Here is a 16,476-nt window from a genome sequence, read left to right on the forward strand (position 1 = left end):
GATTAAGAGAATGGCACAAGATGCCTTGAATGCCTGCCTGCACATCTCAATGACTTGCAAGTAAGAGGATGGGTTAGGGGGCACCCTGCAAAGTTCTCTTCTGGTAAAACCATTATGACTGATAAAGACTTCAGGCAGAGAATGCTTGTATGGAGGCTTGTAGGTTTTATTTTCAAGAACATAAACAAGCCTTATCTAAATGGCATATTTTCCCTTGAAATAGATGTAATTGCAATGCAGAGAATAGAGTTCATAATAACAAACTTGGTCTGTTCTTCTAATATTCAGTCATCTTTCTAATTCATTGAGAATTAGAAACACAGTCATTTAAGTCAAAACACCACACCCGCCAATTTCTCACTCCAAGGGACACAGGCCCTTAGGGAGGACGCCTTTTTTAAAGATAACAGGGTGTGAGTAACTGATAAGGATTCTCTGAAGGCATCACTGTTTTTTTTTTAGAGCACTTGCACAGAAGCTGCTAACGGTCAGAGAAACAAGACGAAGAGAAGAAACCCAACTGATCGAGCTACCAGAATGGGGATTATAAATATGCATGGTAAGTAGGTAGATAGATTATGGGTGATTAAATAAGACGCCTGCCATAAAGCAAATCCGCTATTTTTAAAGTTCAAATATATTAGAAATTAATTTACATCACTGTTTGTAGCCTATAAGGGTTGTATTTAGCTGGAGGGAGGCCCATGAAAATATAGAATATATTTGGGGATAACCAGCTAGTCTGTATCTGTCAAGACTGTATCTGCTCTCCCACCTTCCAAAAGCCTCTAATTCCAACTGCTACTATAGTCACAAATTCTTTCTGTATATCTTCTTTCCCACCTTGTTATGCCTGCTATTTCACAATAATGTTGCCTTCCTATGGGCTACTATAGACACTGCTATTATACTACCGTTTCACCTTACTATCCCTTCACAGAGACTATTATCCCCACTGCTAATATAGGCCATCTCTCCATACTATACCTGCTATCCCACAATCCCTTCCCAGAGACTATTATCCCCACTGCTACTATAGGTACCATCTCTTCCTACTATACCTGCTATCCCACAGCCACAGTCCCTTCCCAGAGACTATTATCCCACTGTTACTATAGGCACCATCTCTCTCTACTATACCTGCTATCCCACAGTCACACTCCCTTCCCAGAGACTATTATCCCACTGTTACTATAGGCACCATCTCTCCCTACTATACCTGCTATCCCACAGTAACAGTCCCTTCCCAGAGACTATTACCCTACTGCTACTATAGGCACCATCTCTCCCTACTATATCTGCTATCCCACAGCCACAGTCCCTTCCCAGAGACTTATTATCCCACTGTTACTATAGGCACCATCTCTCCCTACTATACCTGCTATCTCACAGTCACAGTCCCTTCCCAGAGACTATTATCCCACTGCTACTATAGGCACCATCTCTCCCTACTATACCTGCTATCCCACAGTCACACTCCCTTCCCAGAGACTATTATCCCACTGCTACTATAGGCACCATCTCTCCCTACTATACCTGATATCCCACAGTCACACTCCCTTCCCAGAGACTATTATCCCACTGCTACTATAGGCACCATCTGGAAATGTAGACTAAGGAGGAAAAGCCATGTACTCGCACTTATTTTATTAACCATAGAACAGGAAATGGTCATTACATCCATGGACCAGTTAGGAAATGCTATCTCACCCAGGGGCATAGGTTACATGTACTGGGACTTGCCATTAGGAGATTTACAAAGGCAGTAGGGGATTTCCTAAACCAATAGAGGATTTAATCCTACTAGTTAACATAATAACATAGTAATATAGGTTACAAAAAGAAACACATTTGTCAAGTTCAACAAATGTGAAACCTGTTTTAATGAAATGAAACCTGTCCAAATGATATTTGATTCTAAAAAAAAACAAAAACAAAAAAAAAACACCTCACAGGGGAAAAAATCTTTCCAGATTACAAGAGATCAGTTGAACCAGTGCCTGGATCAACTTTATGAGAACTGCTATGGGATAATTTCAGTAGCTTTGTATTTTTCAACTCCTTTTTGAATCTAGTGCATCCACAGTGCCGGATTTCTTTTCCGGCCGCCTGGTCGGACCGACCAGGCGGCCGCGCGGTCCTAGCACCCGCCTTCCCAGCACGCCGGCGAAAAAACGCCGGCGCAGCTGGTGTAGTTGAACGGGTACAGGAACGTCCCCATAATGTGGCTGGGCGGCATGCCGCCCCTATTTTTTGCCGCCCTAGGCCCGGGCCTATGCGGCCTTGCCGCAAATCCGGGCCTGTGCATCCACTGCACAGAGAGAATTCCAACTCTCACTGTAACAAACCCTTTCTTACATATTTAGATGGAACTTCCTTTCTTCTATTGTAGATGGATGCCTATTGTCTGCTGGAAGGGTCTACTTCTAAATAAAGCATCAGAGAGATCATTGAATTGTCCTCTTATATATATATATATATTTATCAGATCTCTTGTTAAACTCCTCTTCTCCAGTGTAAAAAAATATCTCTTGGCCATCCTTTCCTTATAACTCATATCCCATTATCATCTTAACTGAATAAAAAGCTTCATGCAGGGGCATTTTCCCCTCTGAGGCAAATTGAAAACGCTTCAATTCTAGACCAACAAGTAGGTAGGTTCCACATAGACAAAATGTTGAACTTTACAGAAATGTCTTTTTTTTCTACTTTACCTACTATGTTTTTACTCTGAAATGTCATGGATGGTGCTGAAACGATTAGTCTCAATGATGTCTGCAGCCTTTGCAGGAAAATTAATTGTTTTGTACTGGAACCTTCCAACAATCATGGGACATTTTGGAATATGATGACTGCAACTGCAATATAGAATATTAGTGATCATTAGATCAGAAAGGCTCATTTCAGTGATATTCTATAATATCATATACTTTATTAAAAAACTCTTGAATAATTTTTTGCCTTAAAGATCTGCAGTTTGTAACATGTGACCTTCAAGTGTCAAAAAACAACAAGAACCACCAGACTATTGATTTGTGCAAAGAAAATCGGCTTTTCCTTAGAAGAGGGCAGGAATTCACCATAACGCTAAGATTCCACAATCCAACATTGTTTTCCCATAAGCAGCTGGAAGGGATCACCCTCACGACAAAGACAGGTGAGACAAAACAGATGCCTAATAGCCAGACATTGCAATGATATTTTACAGTTTAGGAGATGGAATTAAACACTCACAATCACTTGGACACCCAGTGGAATCCATTCTCTAGAGCTTGTCTGCTATGGGTGCTGGTGCAAGTGTTGTGTTAAGGGGCCCATTCATAAAAGGGATCCTGTCATTGGAAAACATGTTTTTTTCAAAACGCATCAGTTAATAGTGCTATCCCAGCAGAATTCTGCACTGAAATCCATTTTTCAAAAGAGCAAACAGATTTTTTTATATTCAATTTTGAAATCTGACATGGGGCTAGACATTTTGTCAATTTCCCAGCTGCCCCTGGTCATGTGACTTGTGCCTGCACTTTAGGAGAGAAATGCTTTCTGGCAGGCTGCTGTTTTTCCTTCTCAATGTAACTGAATGTGTCTCAGTGGGACATGGGTTTTTACTATTGAGTGTTGTTCTTAGATGTTCCAGGCAGCTGTTATCTTGTGTTAGGGAGCTGTTATCTGGTTACCTTCCCATTGTTCTTTTGTTTGGCTGCTGGGGGGAAAAAGGGAGGGATGATATCACTCCAACTTGCAGTACAGCAGTAAAGAGTGATTGAAGTTTATCAGAGCACAAGTCACATGACTTGGGGCAGCTGGGAAATTGACAATATGTCTAGCCCCATGTCAGATTTCAAAATTGAATATAAAAAAATCTGTTTGGTCTTTTGAGAAATGGATTTCAGTGCAGAATTCTGCTGGAGCAGCACTATTAACTGATTCATTTTGAAAAAAAAATTTTTTCCCCATAACAGTATCCCTTTAAGGACTTGTAATTTTACTCACTGGAAGCACAACATGCACTCTCTTTAAAATCACGGACTGCTAAAGACTGCAAGGCTATAGAGTGCCTAGTGTTGTTCCTAAATAAAGTGAAAGGAAGTAGCATGCCATGGGATGCCCATGTGTTTCCTCTCCTGCATGCAGCACTATAAGTGGTTTCTTGTGCTACAAACAGAGATAGGCGCAATATTTTGCAGCTGGAAGCACCAGAGGATTCGTAGCATTATAGACAAAAACAAAGGAATGTGTACCTGTTCTTATGCACTTTGCTTTTCGTTCAACAGGAGTTCCCTCCTTTGCACCTTGCAACCAACCCTTCTTCCTCCAGTGTAGAAGCTAACAATGAGTCTCTTCTCAACAATGTTTCTAATATGTGACCAGAATTCGGTATATTTTTTAATAGGCAAGTAATGTAACATATGCAACAAATGACCGGTTGTTATTGCATCTGCAGGACCTAACCCATCCAACAAAAATGGAACCAAGAACAGTTTTCCAATATCCAGCCTTAGTGATGAGAAATCTTGGAGTGCAAAAGTTATTGATTTCCAGCAGGGATTATGGACACTATCAGTCACCACTCCTTCAAGTGCCATCATTGGGAATTACACTCTTTCACTTAAATCTAGAAAGCCAACTTCATTTTCTCAAGACATTGGCAGCTTCATGCTTCTTTTCAACCCTTGGTGTAAGGGTAAGTGCATCTTGTGTCAGGGACCTGGCAGCAAATAGTCCAAGCAACTAAAACTCAAAGAGAATCAATAGGAATATTATGAGGACATTCAATATGTAAATGATACGCAAGCATACAAACAATAATGCTCTCAAGCATTTATATTTGCTGTCTACATTTATATAACTAAATCTTTGACCCCATATTTGCTGCTTTATATCCCTGTAGACATTATAATAGGACAGGAGTTAAAATGCTCATAATTGTGAAATACAACAATTCATGGTACACAAGATCTGCCTCATTCTATCTAGGTCTCCAATCTTCTGACACCAGCATTGATCTGTTATGTCCTTTTATGGATTGAGATAGGATGCTGGAAAATGTTCAGGATTGTGGAAAAGCCTAGGCCATATGTGTAGTACACGTGTAGTATCTACATCTTCTTTCTGTGTTGACTAGTCTCTAATGACCCCTTTCTCTTCTCCTTTTTTTTCTGAATTGCTACTACAGATGATCCTGTATTTCTACAGAATGAAGGGCAAAGGCAGGAATATGTCCTCAATGAGGATGGCATTATCTATTTAGGCACAGAGAACTGCATTCAGCAACATCCCTGGCATTTTGGGCAGGTGAGTTTTACTTTGAGTATATCCATTTTCCTTATGATGATTACAGACCTCAATACCCAGACTGAGCCCCCATGAAAGACAATTTTGTTGCTCGTTGCTGACTGCGGTCAGGTCTATGTTTGTCTCTTGTCAACAGAACATCTAGACAACTAAATTTGTCATTTACAACTTAGCTAGTGGGCTTTTGCCTTCCTCTCCCAACTGCCATTAGCAGTAGCATCATCATCCACAAATTACAGAGGTTACTAGGTTTAAAGGTCAAATCATCAGTTAGGCACAGTCAATGGACAGTCGTTTTCTTTGTATTACATAATATATATCAGTACTTTGAGCAGAGTTTAATGGTGAAAATACTTAAAAACAGGTCTTAAGCATGAACATTTCATTTTGATATGCTTTATTAATACATCTTCATCCTAAAACTATTATTATACAGTTTGAATATGAAATTGCTGATCTCTGCATCAAGCTTCTGGACATGAACCCAAAATACCAAAAATTTCCAATGAAGGAATATCTTAACAGAAATGACCCCATCTATGTGTGCAAGGTTCTTGGTGATGCGGTAAGAAGGAAAGAACATGCATGTTTGTATGTCTTATTTATATTAGAGACATTTTGTTTCAATACATTTTATGAGAAATACTGAAGATAAAATCATATGTTAGCATTTCACAATATATTATAGACATTTTATAGCTGTGCCTGTTTCCAATCTGCAGATTAGTAGAAGAGATGAGGAGGACAGAGTCGCCTTCATGGTAGAGAACAGAAGACCTTCTTATGGCTGGATAAGCAGTGTTCCCATCCTTCAGAAGTGGTTCCAGACTGGATGCAAAACTGTCTATGGTCACCACTGGGTATTTGCTGCAGTGCTGTGCACAGGTAATCTTCATTATCATTATTGAATGTACATACACAAGTATTCTGTGCAATGGGAATATAAAGGGTATATATACAGCAACAAAAGCATAATACAACTTTGACATTTTACAGGTAAACCCAAACTGTAGGGAATGCTTAATATTTTCTTTTCCAATAGGTTTTATAATTTGTTTTACTTATAGCTCCTAAGATATAAATGGTTTATTCGTGTTCTTGGTATCAGCCAACTCTTAGCAGGGGAAAATCTGTTAGTGACTCACAGCATGTGAGTGTTTGGTTGCAGCTGGAAAAAATGTTAGGCTGCAGAAACATATAACTGATAAACATAGAAGCCACTATAAAAATAAATACTATATGTAAAACATATTAATTTTACATCTGCTACTGTTTAGTGGATATTTTAAAATTATAATATCTCCACTTCAGCTCTATGATAAGCCATATTGCTGTAAAATATATAAGCTACAATGACAGCCAATCTCTCTATTGAATCTTAATGTACTATATTAAAAGGCCAATAAATACTAGTGAATGCTCTATATTAATTAATAATTCATTTTGTATTATTTTTTATTTTTCCTAAATGTATTTATTAACATTAATATATTTTAAAGGGTTTATCACTAACACCAGTTCCTACTTGAGTTTATAAGCATTGGGGTCAATGTGTGTATTGTAGTGATGGGTGAATTTGGGGCATTTTGCTTCGCTGAATTTCCCGCGAAATTCGCGAAACGGTGAAAAATTCGTGAAACGGCACCGGTGTCTAGTTTTTGATGCCGGCATCCGTTTTTTTTGGACGCCGGCATCTGTTTTTGTCAAAATTGCGCTGGCGTCCAAAAAAACGGACGCTGGCATCCATTTTTTTTTGACGGCACCGAATTTTCACGGCAGTTTCGCAAATTTATTCGCCGGTGACAAATCACAGGAAGTCGCTGCAAATTCGCGCCGGGCGAATAAATTGGCCCATCACTTGAGTATTGCTGTCACAATTTTGGCGCAGTGTGTGAAAATATTTGCAATGTTTAAATGCAAATTTCACAAATCCATTCAGAAAAATGAGGCTCATCACTTGAATTAGACAATAACAAGTAGACAGACAAGAAAATGTAATAAAACTAGCTCAAGTCTAGTAATCCACAGCAACTACTTAGATCCTTGCTTTCAAATAGCTGACCAGTAAATGCTATCTTTTGTTTGTTTTGTGTTACTAGATATGCAACAAGTGTGTTATCCTTTATTACATTGCACTGCTCAGAATATTTTTATTTTACTGTTTAGTAGTAGCTGATACTTAAAATGTAAATTTGATCTTTTTGAAAGTGCTCCGCTGCCTCGGGATTCCCACGCGACTTGTTACGAATTATAACTCAGCATTCGACACAAAACGGACCTTGCAGAAGGAAATTTACTACGATGAGAAAGGAGCACGCATTCACAGAGCAAGGAGCGACAGCATCTGGTAAAGTGTAAAAATGAAATATTGTTGTTATTCTATTCTGCATAGGAATTCAAGTGACTTCACCTGGTTTTAATAGTGGTGGGGTTTTGAGTTAAGAGAAAACTTTGGAACAGGTCTCAAGTTTAGAGTACTATTGTGCAACTCAATATGGCCCAATAGCTGTTGCTGAACTAAAACTTCAAAAACCAACAATATCCTTTAGCTTTCAGGTTGGTGGCCACCATTTTTTGTTTTACTGTCGCTATCCTGCTCTACTTGATGCAGTGTTAGGGCTTTTTTACATGGCCAGCAGATTTCACTCTCCTGTGCGCTCAAATAATTGTCTCCACTAATGAAACTTCCTTCACTACGAAGGCACGCTATAGCTGAAACAAAATTATGTTTCATGAGAAACATAATCCAGATTGCAATCCACTTCAGCTTCATGATGTAACTAGCACTCGAGTTGAGGATCATATTTTTAAGACCCATAGGGTCAAAGCTTTGGTGAAGTGACAGCAGCATCACTTGAACCAACATTCTAGCACATCAATCCATCTTACAGTTTGTCTTTATGCCAATTATCTCCATGCTGTTATGAAGGATTATTGATTGGTATTGACCCTAGAAACAAATATGCAAACTCCTTCTAGTATGAAACGCAGCCCATCACCATGGTTAGACTGGTTAAGGAAGATATATTGTTATCTTACAGGAACTTTCATGTGTGGAATGAATGCTGGATGGAGAGGAGAGATCTGTCCACAGAATACAATGGATGGCAAGTCCTTGATGCCACAGCTCAACTGAAATCCAGTGGTAACATTTTCTGTAAAGTCTATATTAGTCAGTGACTATTAAGATTCTGTATATTAGTCAGTATAAAATTGTTTTGGCTCAGTCTCAAATTCTTTCCAACTTCACACATATTCCCTCAGTGAACATCTGTGGTGGTCAACACAATTCCATATAAATTGGCCTTCAGTTAGTAGAGTAATTTCAAGCTCAGTGAGCTTTTTGTAGTACAGCAAATAGTCTAACTTTGTATATAACTCCTAGATGACTAGAGGGTTCTACAAATCTGTATACAACATGTTCATTGTTTCTTTTTCATGATGATGTTATTCTGGGTAATAATTTGAGTTCTTATTGCACATTATGCTATTGCAGAGAAATTATGTGTCAGTGGTCCAGCACCTGTGAGAGCTATTAAAGAAGGCCACGTGGATCTCAATTATGACGTAGACCTAATCTTCTCTAAGTTGGTAACAGATAACATGGTGTGGGTGCGGAACCCAAAATGTTTCAGTAAGGTGCTGTGTTGGGCAAGACATGTGGGAGACAGCATCAGCACCAAAAGTGTTGGGAGTGACATGCACGAGGACCTTGTCCATCATTATAAATACCCAAAAGGTACGTGAATAATTGAACTGGGTATTTCTTGTTAAAATACAATGGCTGACATCCTTGTCTCCAGCCTTTGGTTCTCCAGAGGTTTTGCTTAACATCTCACAAAATTACCCAAGTGTTTTGCAAAATGAGCAGAGGATCAAGGGATAGGGGCCCTTACTTTAACAGCGGAAGCAGTAGACTGTCAAAAACTAGGTTTTAGCATTCATGCTTGATTGCTCTTCTCATTGCCAGGCTCAGCAGAAGAAACAGAAGTGCTGAAAAGTGTCACACAAACAATGTTAAAAAACCACCAGACCAAAGTCAGCAAGGAGACTTCCCTCAGCCCAGCCACAGTGTCCATATCATCAGAGAGCCTCCATATGTATGGAGAAGACATTCGCTTTAAAGTTACAGTGGCCAATGTGAGTTTGGAGGAGAGGAACTTTAAACTGCTAGTGGGAGCCCAGCCTGTACATGATCAGGGCTTCACTCAAGCACAGTTCTGGAAAGAAGAGTTCTCTTTTCAATTCAAATCATATGAAGGTAAATCAGAAAGACCACCAAAATGTCAAAGTTCCACACACATACTGTATGTAAGGGTGGTTCACCTTCCATTGATGTTGTTATCCCAAAACCATGGGGATCCTGTAACATTCTAAGGTATAAAGTAAAAAACCAACATAATTCATGAAACAGATCAACAAACCTTAACGCTATTTACTGCATTCAGACTCAAATGTAATTGCCCTCACTTAATCAATTGACCACAGATAGTCAAATCTAGTCTTTGGGGGCTGTCATGGAAAATCCAAATCTAAGGCCACCATTAACAGCCAAATGGCACAGATTTAGCAGTGCAATATTAAATGGTGCATCTGACAACATACACATGATTGTGACTCCACTATTACAGTCTTTCCCCATATGTAGGTGCAATCACCCATAGCAACCAATATAATGTTTGCTTTTTAACAGATGACCAGTCAATGCTTCCTGCTGATTGGTTGCTATAGGTTATATAACCAGTAGCAAAGTTGTACCTTTTATTACATATATATCATGTCAATTATACTGATTGATCATTTTTCTGGTGGTGGGGTACATATGGCACAATAATGTACACTTACGCTACAGAAAGGTTGCTTAGATTCCATGCTCGTCAAATATCCTAAACTTGCTTAGACTGCCCCAATAAGTAGAAAAAGGAATGGTATTGGTACCTTGACAACACACCAGTAAGTGGCCACAATTTGGGTAGAACATGGGATAACAGGGCATGGCCACAGTGGATCAAGGGAATGGCCTATAATGTACTAAATTTTCATTTGAATCGTGGCAAATATGGATTATTCCTGTCTACAAGAATTTATTATATTGTTATATATTGATATAATCCATGTTCCCTGTGGCGTTTACAGTGCAAGTCTCGCATTCGCAGCCTTTGTGGTCAGTTTTTATCAGGAGCCAGTTAACCTGCCAGAACATATATGTATTAGGAACATATAAGGATATCGAAGAAATCCCACACGAGTATGGAGAACATACAAAGCCCTTTGCAGAAAGTGTCTGGCCTGGAAACAAACCTATGTGAACCCCCAGCTCTACATGACAGCAGTGGAAACCATTGTGCCACCTTGTTATTGTCCACATATTTGTTTTTTCTATGAACCAAGGGGAAGATATTCATTCACTACACACACACAATAGTTAGAATGTAATTTGTGAATAAATAAGTGAATAAATATAATATTAAATATAATATTCTGAGCAACAGAAATGTACTTTCACAAAATGTACTATAACATTATAGTTCATTGAAAGCAGCACAGTTTAGGGTACTCCAATTCTTGTTCATTGCAACTTTTCCCGTTCAGGGTGCAATCTCTCCATCCAGTTGTGCCACTCTTCATACGAGGCCTGCCTGCTGGACAATAACCTGCTGCGGATTACAGCTTTGGTTAAGGATCCCACTTATGAGAATGGTAATGTGGCTTTGGCAGAGCAAGATATGATGATCTGCAAACCTTGCCTGTCTGTTCAGGTGAGATAAACACTAAACCTGATTTCTGGTAAAAATAAAAAAAAAACTTTCACTGTATGGCCAAAAATATCCAGACTCCTCCTTGTCCAACATGTCGTTCCCAAACCAAGGGTATTAATATTAAGTTTGTCCTCCTGTTGTTGCTACAATTGCATCCTCTTATCTGGAAGATTTCCACTCAGGGCAGTGGCACATGCTGCTACTGGGGTTGACAAACTGCCTCGGGACGACTAATCTCCCCTAAATGCCTTCCCGCTAGCTAGAATGTAAATCGCCGGTGGGATGGCACTCGGATCGCTTCGGCTTTCCAAAGTCGCTCAAAGTTTCCTCGTGTGGCAACTTCAGGCAACTGGAAAACGATCGCCATCCTGCCGGCGATTTACATTCTAGCCAGTGGGAAGGCATTTAGGGGAGATTAGTCGCCAGAACAAGAGGTGATTTGTCGCTGGATGACTAATCACCCCCAGTAACAGAGTGTGCCACTGCCCTAAAACATATTTGAGAGGATTTGCTTTCATACAAGGAAAAAAGCAATAGTGAGGTTGGGCAATCAGGCCTGGCTCACAGTTAGATTGAGTTCTGTTATTTATGCAGGCCAATAGGATTCTTTTATTCCCATCTAAGCAAACTGACTTTCTCTGGACTTTGCTTTGTTCCCCACACCCTCTATGAATAGTCCTTATGCACCAACTTTTCAACCAAGGTCTGTGGGATTCTAAATATACCCGTAAAGTAGACGGCTACAGTAAAGAGCTACATGGTGAGAGTATTATGGGTCAGGAAAGTTGGGGGTTAGCAGGTGCTGGTTGAATAATAAACTGGGGGACTATCTAGAATAGTTTTAACAATATCATTAGAAAAGTACTCCCAGATGATGGTTGTTGCAAACAAGGCTTTTTAGAATAAATTCTCAAGGGTGCTTAGTTTAGTTTGCCAAGTTCGGCAAATGATTTTAATTCTCACTCTCCAGACCCCGAGAGTCACCTTGCAGTACCAACCCACGACGGCCATGATCCATTTCAAAAATCCTTTGGAAAAGACCCTGTTGCAGTGTGTGTTGAAAGCATCAGGAAAAGGGCTCCTGCACAATGAGAGACATTATCGGTAACTGGGAAAATCCTTTGCTTTGAAAGCTTTTTTACAGTGTTGATCTCCGGCCAATAGAAGGAAATCAGTATATATGTCCCTGCCTATGTGTGAACATTTGTGATGTATTTGTGGCCCACACAACCTGCAGAAAATGACACAATAAATATCTCCTTTTTACTTGCAGGTGTGGGAATGTGGCTCCAGGAGGAACTTTGCTTTATCCAATTATATTCACACCAACACAGGTTGGGCCCAGGAGACTCTATATTCAGCTGGAGAGCAGCATATTCCGAAATATAATTGGCTTTCAGCAGTTTGAGGTCCTTCCATCCAACGTCCAAGAATGTCAGTAAGATTTTATAAATATGGTTACTAAATAACTAATTAGAAAATAGGGCCATAACCAGTATGTTGTCTATTTTTAAGTTGTAAGATTGCTATTTTATTTTTGGTAGGGACCAATGAGCAGTGGCAGGAATTCCAGAAGGCTCCAGAGAGCGCACATGCCATTAGTGTAAATCCTCCGCTCTCACTTAACATCCAGTTTGAAGAGTCATTCTTCTATGGGCAAGATATTACCATTAAAGCGTCATTATCCAATCAGAGCAAGGCTGAGAAGGACTTATGCTTTGTTCTGTATGCTCAGTATGTGCACAGGAATGGGAATTTCTGTCCCAACTTTTGGAAGCAAGAGTATACGGTTTCATTAGAAGCACATGAAGGTAATAACATCATTTAAAAGAACAAGGTTATTTTAAATAGAATTAGAATAAGTAATACTGTATGCATTTTAGAAAATGCTTTTAATTTTGGAATGTGAATTCTGACCATATTATGCCATAAACGTGTCTACATCCCACTTTCCCTCACTATTGTTTGGTCACAGAGAAAACAGTCTTTACCTGTATCAGACCCTCGGAGTATGGAGACTTCAAGTGGGAGAGCAACCTTATCAGACTCACTGGCTTAGGAAAAGATGTTACCAGCACAATCTCCGCCAGCAGGCATGTGACTTTGTACAAACCCACCCTTTGCATTCAGGTAAAGACTGCAAGTTATATGATATAAGGGCTTGTTAATCTCTGTCTTTGGAAACAATGTTTACAGTATCAGTGGATGTATGCACACATATGAGTCCAACCCCCTTTTACCACAAATACACTCAAACCCATTTATTATCATATATATGTATATATATATAGCCAGACAAACTCTCTTATGACCAGTGCAGTGTACTGTGTTTTACCCATAATTCCAGGGTTATTGCAGTCATCAGGGGAGCTGCATGTGATACAGTAGAAAGTGAAGCATCACAATTGATCCAGTTGCACTTCAATGTAAATTGAAAAATGTTCTAGTTCTGGTTGGCGTTACTTCTGGCACTCGCTAGCAAAATAATGTGTGTTGCCTATAACTTGAAAACTAGTTAACTAGTAAAGTCATCAAGGTCCTTACCAACCTTTATCTACATATAATTGTTATCTATAGATGCAGACAGAGGCATTGCAATACCAACTCATCACATCCATAATCAGCATCACAAACCCAATAGAGGAGACTTTAGAGGACTGTGTCCTAACAGTGTCTGGGGAAAACCTTATATACAGAGAAAGACTGTACAGGTACGTATTCTCCTTCTCCCAATGACAGCTTTAAAACTGACTCAAATTGTCTCTTTTTAAAGGTAGATGCTTGTGTATTCAACAGGGAATTTGGGCTTTGAATAGAAAGTATATTAATGAAGAGATGGTGGGTTGCATAATTTACCGTAGGATGTCTGCTTTGTGGCGCTATTAAATATAATTTGTGATGGACGAATTTTTCCCATTTCGCTTTGCAACAAATTTAGCAAAATTCGCAAAACGGGTGAAAAATCGGCGAAACACCGATTTTGATGCCGTTGACAATTCGCCAGCGCCCATTAAAGTCAATGGGCGTCCGTTGATTGTCGCCAGCATCTAAATTGTCGTCGGCGTCCAAAAAACTTTGATGCCAGCGAATTTTCGCTGCAAATTTATTTGCCGACAGCAAAACACACAAATTTGCAGTGAATTTGTGCCTGGCGAATAAATTTGTCCCTTATTAAATTTAATTACAGAGGAAGGGCACCAGTTGCAGATGGCTGAAGAAGCCCATTTTACCCAAATTTCTTTACATTTTAGAAAATGCTATACAGGTACGGGATCTGTTATCCAGAATGCTTGGGACCTGGGTTTTTCCAGTTAACAGATCTTTCCATAATTTGGATCTTTAAAGTCTATTTAAAAATCATGTAAACATTAAGGGACAGATTTTTCGAATAAATTCTAATTCAAATCTGAGATTTATCATATCCCTATCCTGGAAGTAACTCAAATTCAATAGGTAGTCACCTAAAACCTGGCAAGTTCATGTAGAAGTCAGTGGCAGAGGTCCGCTGACCAATTTAAAGAAGTTAATAGCCTTCCTGACATTCAGTTTTTTTTGGAGAAAAACTCTAATTGCGTTCAAATTCGAGTTTTTGGTTCTGTAACATTCATTAGAATTTTAGAAGTTCAAGTTTTTTTTTAAAATAAGATACCATTCGAGTGGTTATTTGAGGTAAAAAAAAAAAACCCTCTAACATACAAACTTAGCCCCTAAATAAACCAATAGGCTAGTTTTGCTTCCAATTAGGACTAATTAATTATATCTTAGTTGGGAAGAATTTCAAGTTACTGTTTTATTGCTACAGAGAAAAAGGAAATCGTTTTTAAAAATTTGGATGATTTAAATAAAATGGAGTCCATGGGGTATATTTTTTAAAGAGTAAAGTTAGAGATCACCACAGTCCTCTAGAGTGAAATTCCGCCTCTCTCCCTTCATTTCTGTGGGATTTTGAAAGGCGTATTTATCGAAGGATGAACTTTCACTCATTGATAAATACTCTTTCAAAAATCCCATAAAAATGAATGAAGAGTGGCAGAATTTCACTATAGAAGACTGTGGGGCAACCTTAGAATTCACTCTTTAATATACAACCCATGGGAGAAGGCCTTTTCGTAATTTCGAGCTTTCTGTATAACAGATCCCATACCTGTACTATCAATAGGGTAAAGTGGTGCATTGGCATGGTGCAGATATCTTGGATCCAACTGCTTCATGGCCTGACTCAAATAAAAACTGCACTAAAGTCTATTGTATGCAAAAGCTTAATTAAAAACTACCTGTAGTGGATCAGGGTTCTGTGTGGGACAGAACCTACAAATCTGTCCCTGAGCAGCAACTCCACAAGAACAACCAATCAGAGCTTTGCTTACGTCAATATATCTGCACTAGACTGAGCCAAGCTAATTACTGCCCGTTGCTACAAGTTACTACACTCGGGCAGACTTGTAAATGGATGCTCATAAGAAATGACCTTAGAGAGAATATTTATTTATACTTTATTTATACTTAGTCGCCGCCGGCGAATAAGATTGTGAAACTGCCGGAAAAATTTGCAGTTGCTTGGACGTGGAAAAGTCAAAATGATATAAACGCCCATTGAATTTAACGTTGGTGTCAAAATTGACGCAAGCATCAGAATTGACACAGGCGTCAAAATTCTTGTTTCGGGACAAATTCGCCCATCACTATTTATACTATAACGCTATGAACATCTTTTTTTTTTTTTATTTCGACTACAGCTGCAAGAATATTGAACCGGGCAGCACAGAGGCTTACAAAATCAGATTTGCACCGACTCAAGTTGGGTCTCTGAAATTTCACGTCAGATTTGACTGCAAACAGTTCCGGGATGTGAGGAGGAGCCAAGCAGTGGAGGTCCTGCCCTGCACAAATCTGTTTTTAAGCGGGTAGTGTTGGACTACAGAGCATTAGATCAGTTCATTCTAACCAAGTTCAACTGCTGCCCCTATATTTTATAATTATTTTTTATAAAGCTTGTCTGTGCAGTTTCTTTTAAACTAGGGATGCACCGAATCCACTATTTTGGATTCGGCTGAACCCCAGAATCCTTCTCGAAAGATTCGGGCGAATACTGGACCGATTCCAAATCCTAATTTGCATTTGCAAATTAGGGGTGGGAAGGGGAAAACATTTTTTACTTCCTTGCTTTGTGACAAAAAGTCACGCGATTTCCCTCCCTGATCCTAATTTGCATATGCAAATTAGGATTCACATTCGGTTCAGCCGGGCAGAAAGATTCGGCCGCATCCTGCTGAAAAAGGCCTTATCCTTGGCTTGTGTGCATCCCTATTATAAACCATAACCTTTCTGTTTTGCTTATTTTATATGCGATACTTATTTCACTTTTACTGCACTGCTGTACACGATGTACCGCAGGCTGGCAGCATTGGTTATAACTAAACCCATG

General features: G+C 39.3%; 1 protein-coding gene across 1 annotated transcript; it reads left to right on the forward strand.

The window, feature by feature from the left end:
• Positions 1-443: 443 nt before the first annotated feature.
• On the forward strand, positions 444-16,089 carry epb42.L (Erythrocyte Membrane Protein Band 4.2 L homeolog). Its single transcript, XM_018235189.2, has 17 exons — positions 444-559; positions 2,969-3,157; positions 4,442-4,681; positions 5,174-5,292; positions 5,729-5,857; positions 6,015-6,177; positions 7,501-7,639; positions 8,334-8,437; positions 8,789-9,031; positions 9,263-9,553; positions 10,885-11,051; positions 12,022-12,155; positions 12,325-12,485; positions 12,596-12,862; positions 13,027-13,181; positions 13,629-13,762; positions 15,788-16,089. The coding sequence occupies exons 1-17, from the start codon at positions 538-540 to the stop codon at positions 15,957-15,959; spliced, it is 2,829 nt and encodes a 942-aa protein (XP_018090678.1). The 5' UTR covers positions 444-537; the 3' UTR covers positions 15,960-16,089.
• The last annotated feature ends 387 nt before the right edge of the window (positions 16,090-16,476 follow it).

This window comes from Xenopus laevis, chromosome 9_10L (genome assembly GCF_017654675.1).
Source record: "Xenopus laevis strain J_2021 chromosome 9_10L, Xenopus_laevis_v10.1, whole genome shotgun sequence".
In the NCBI taxonomy this organism is placed as follows: Eukaryota; Metazoa; Chordata; class Amphibia; order Anura; family Pipidae; genus Xenopus; species Xenopus laevis.

Excerpts from the sequence above, each read along its gene's own strand:
- epb42.L (XM_018235189.2), top strand. The coding sequence starts at position 538 with ATGGGGATTATAAATATGCATG. Across the intron at positions 5,293-5,728 it reads ATCCCTGGCATTTTGGGCAG|TTTGAATATGAAATTGCTGA; the intron begins GTGAGTTTTACT and ends ATTATTATACAG. Across the intron at positions 8,438-8,788 it reads AGCTCAACTGAAATCCAGTG|AGAAATTATGTGTCAGTGGT; the intron begins GTAACATTTTCT and ends ATGCTATTGCAG.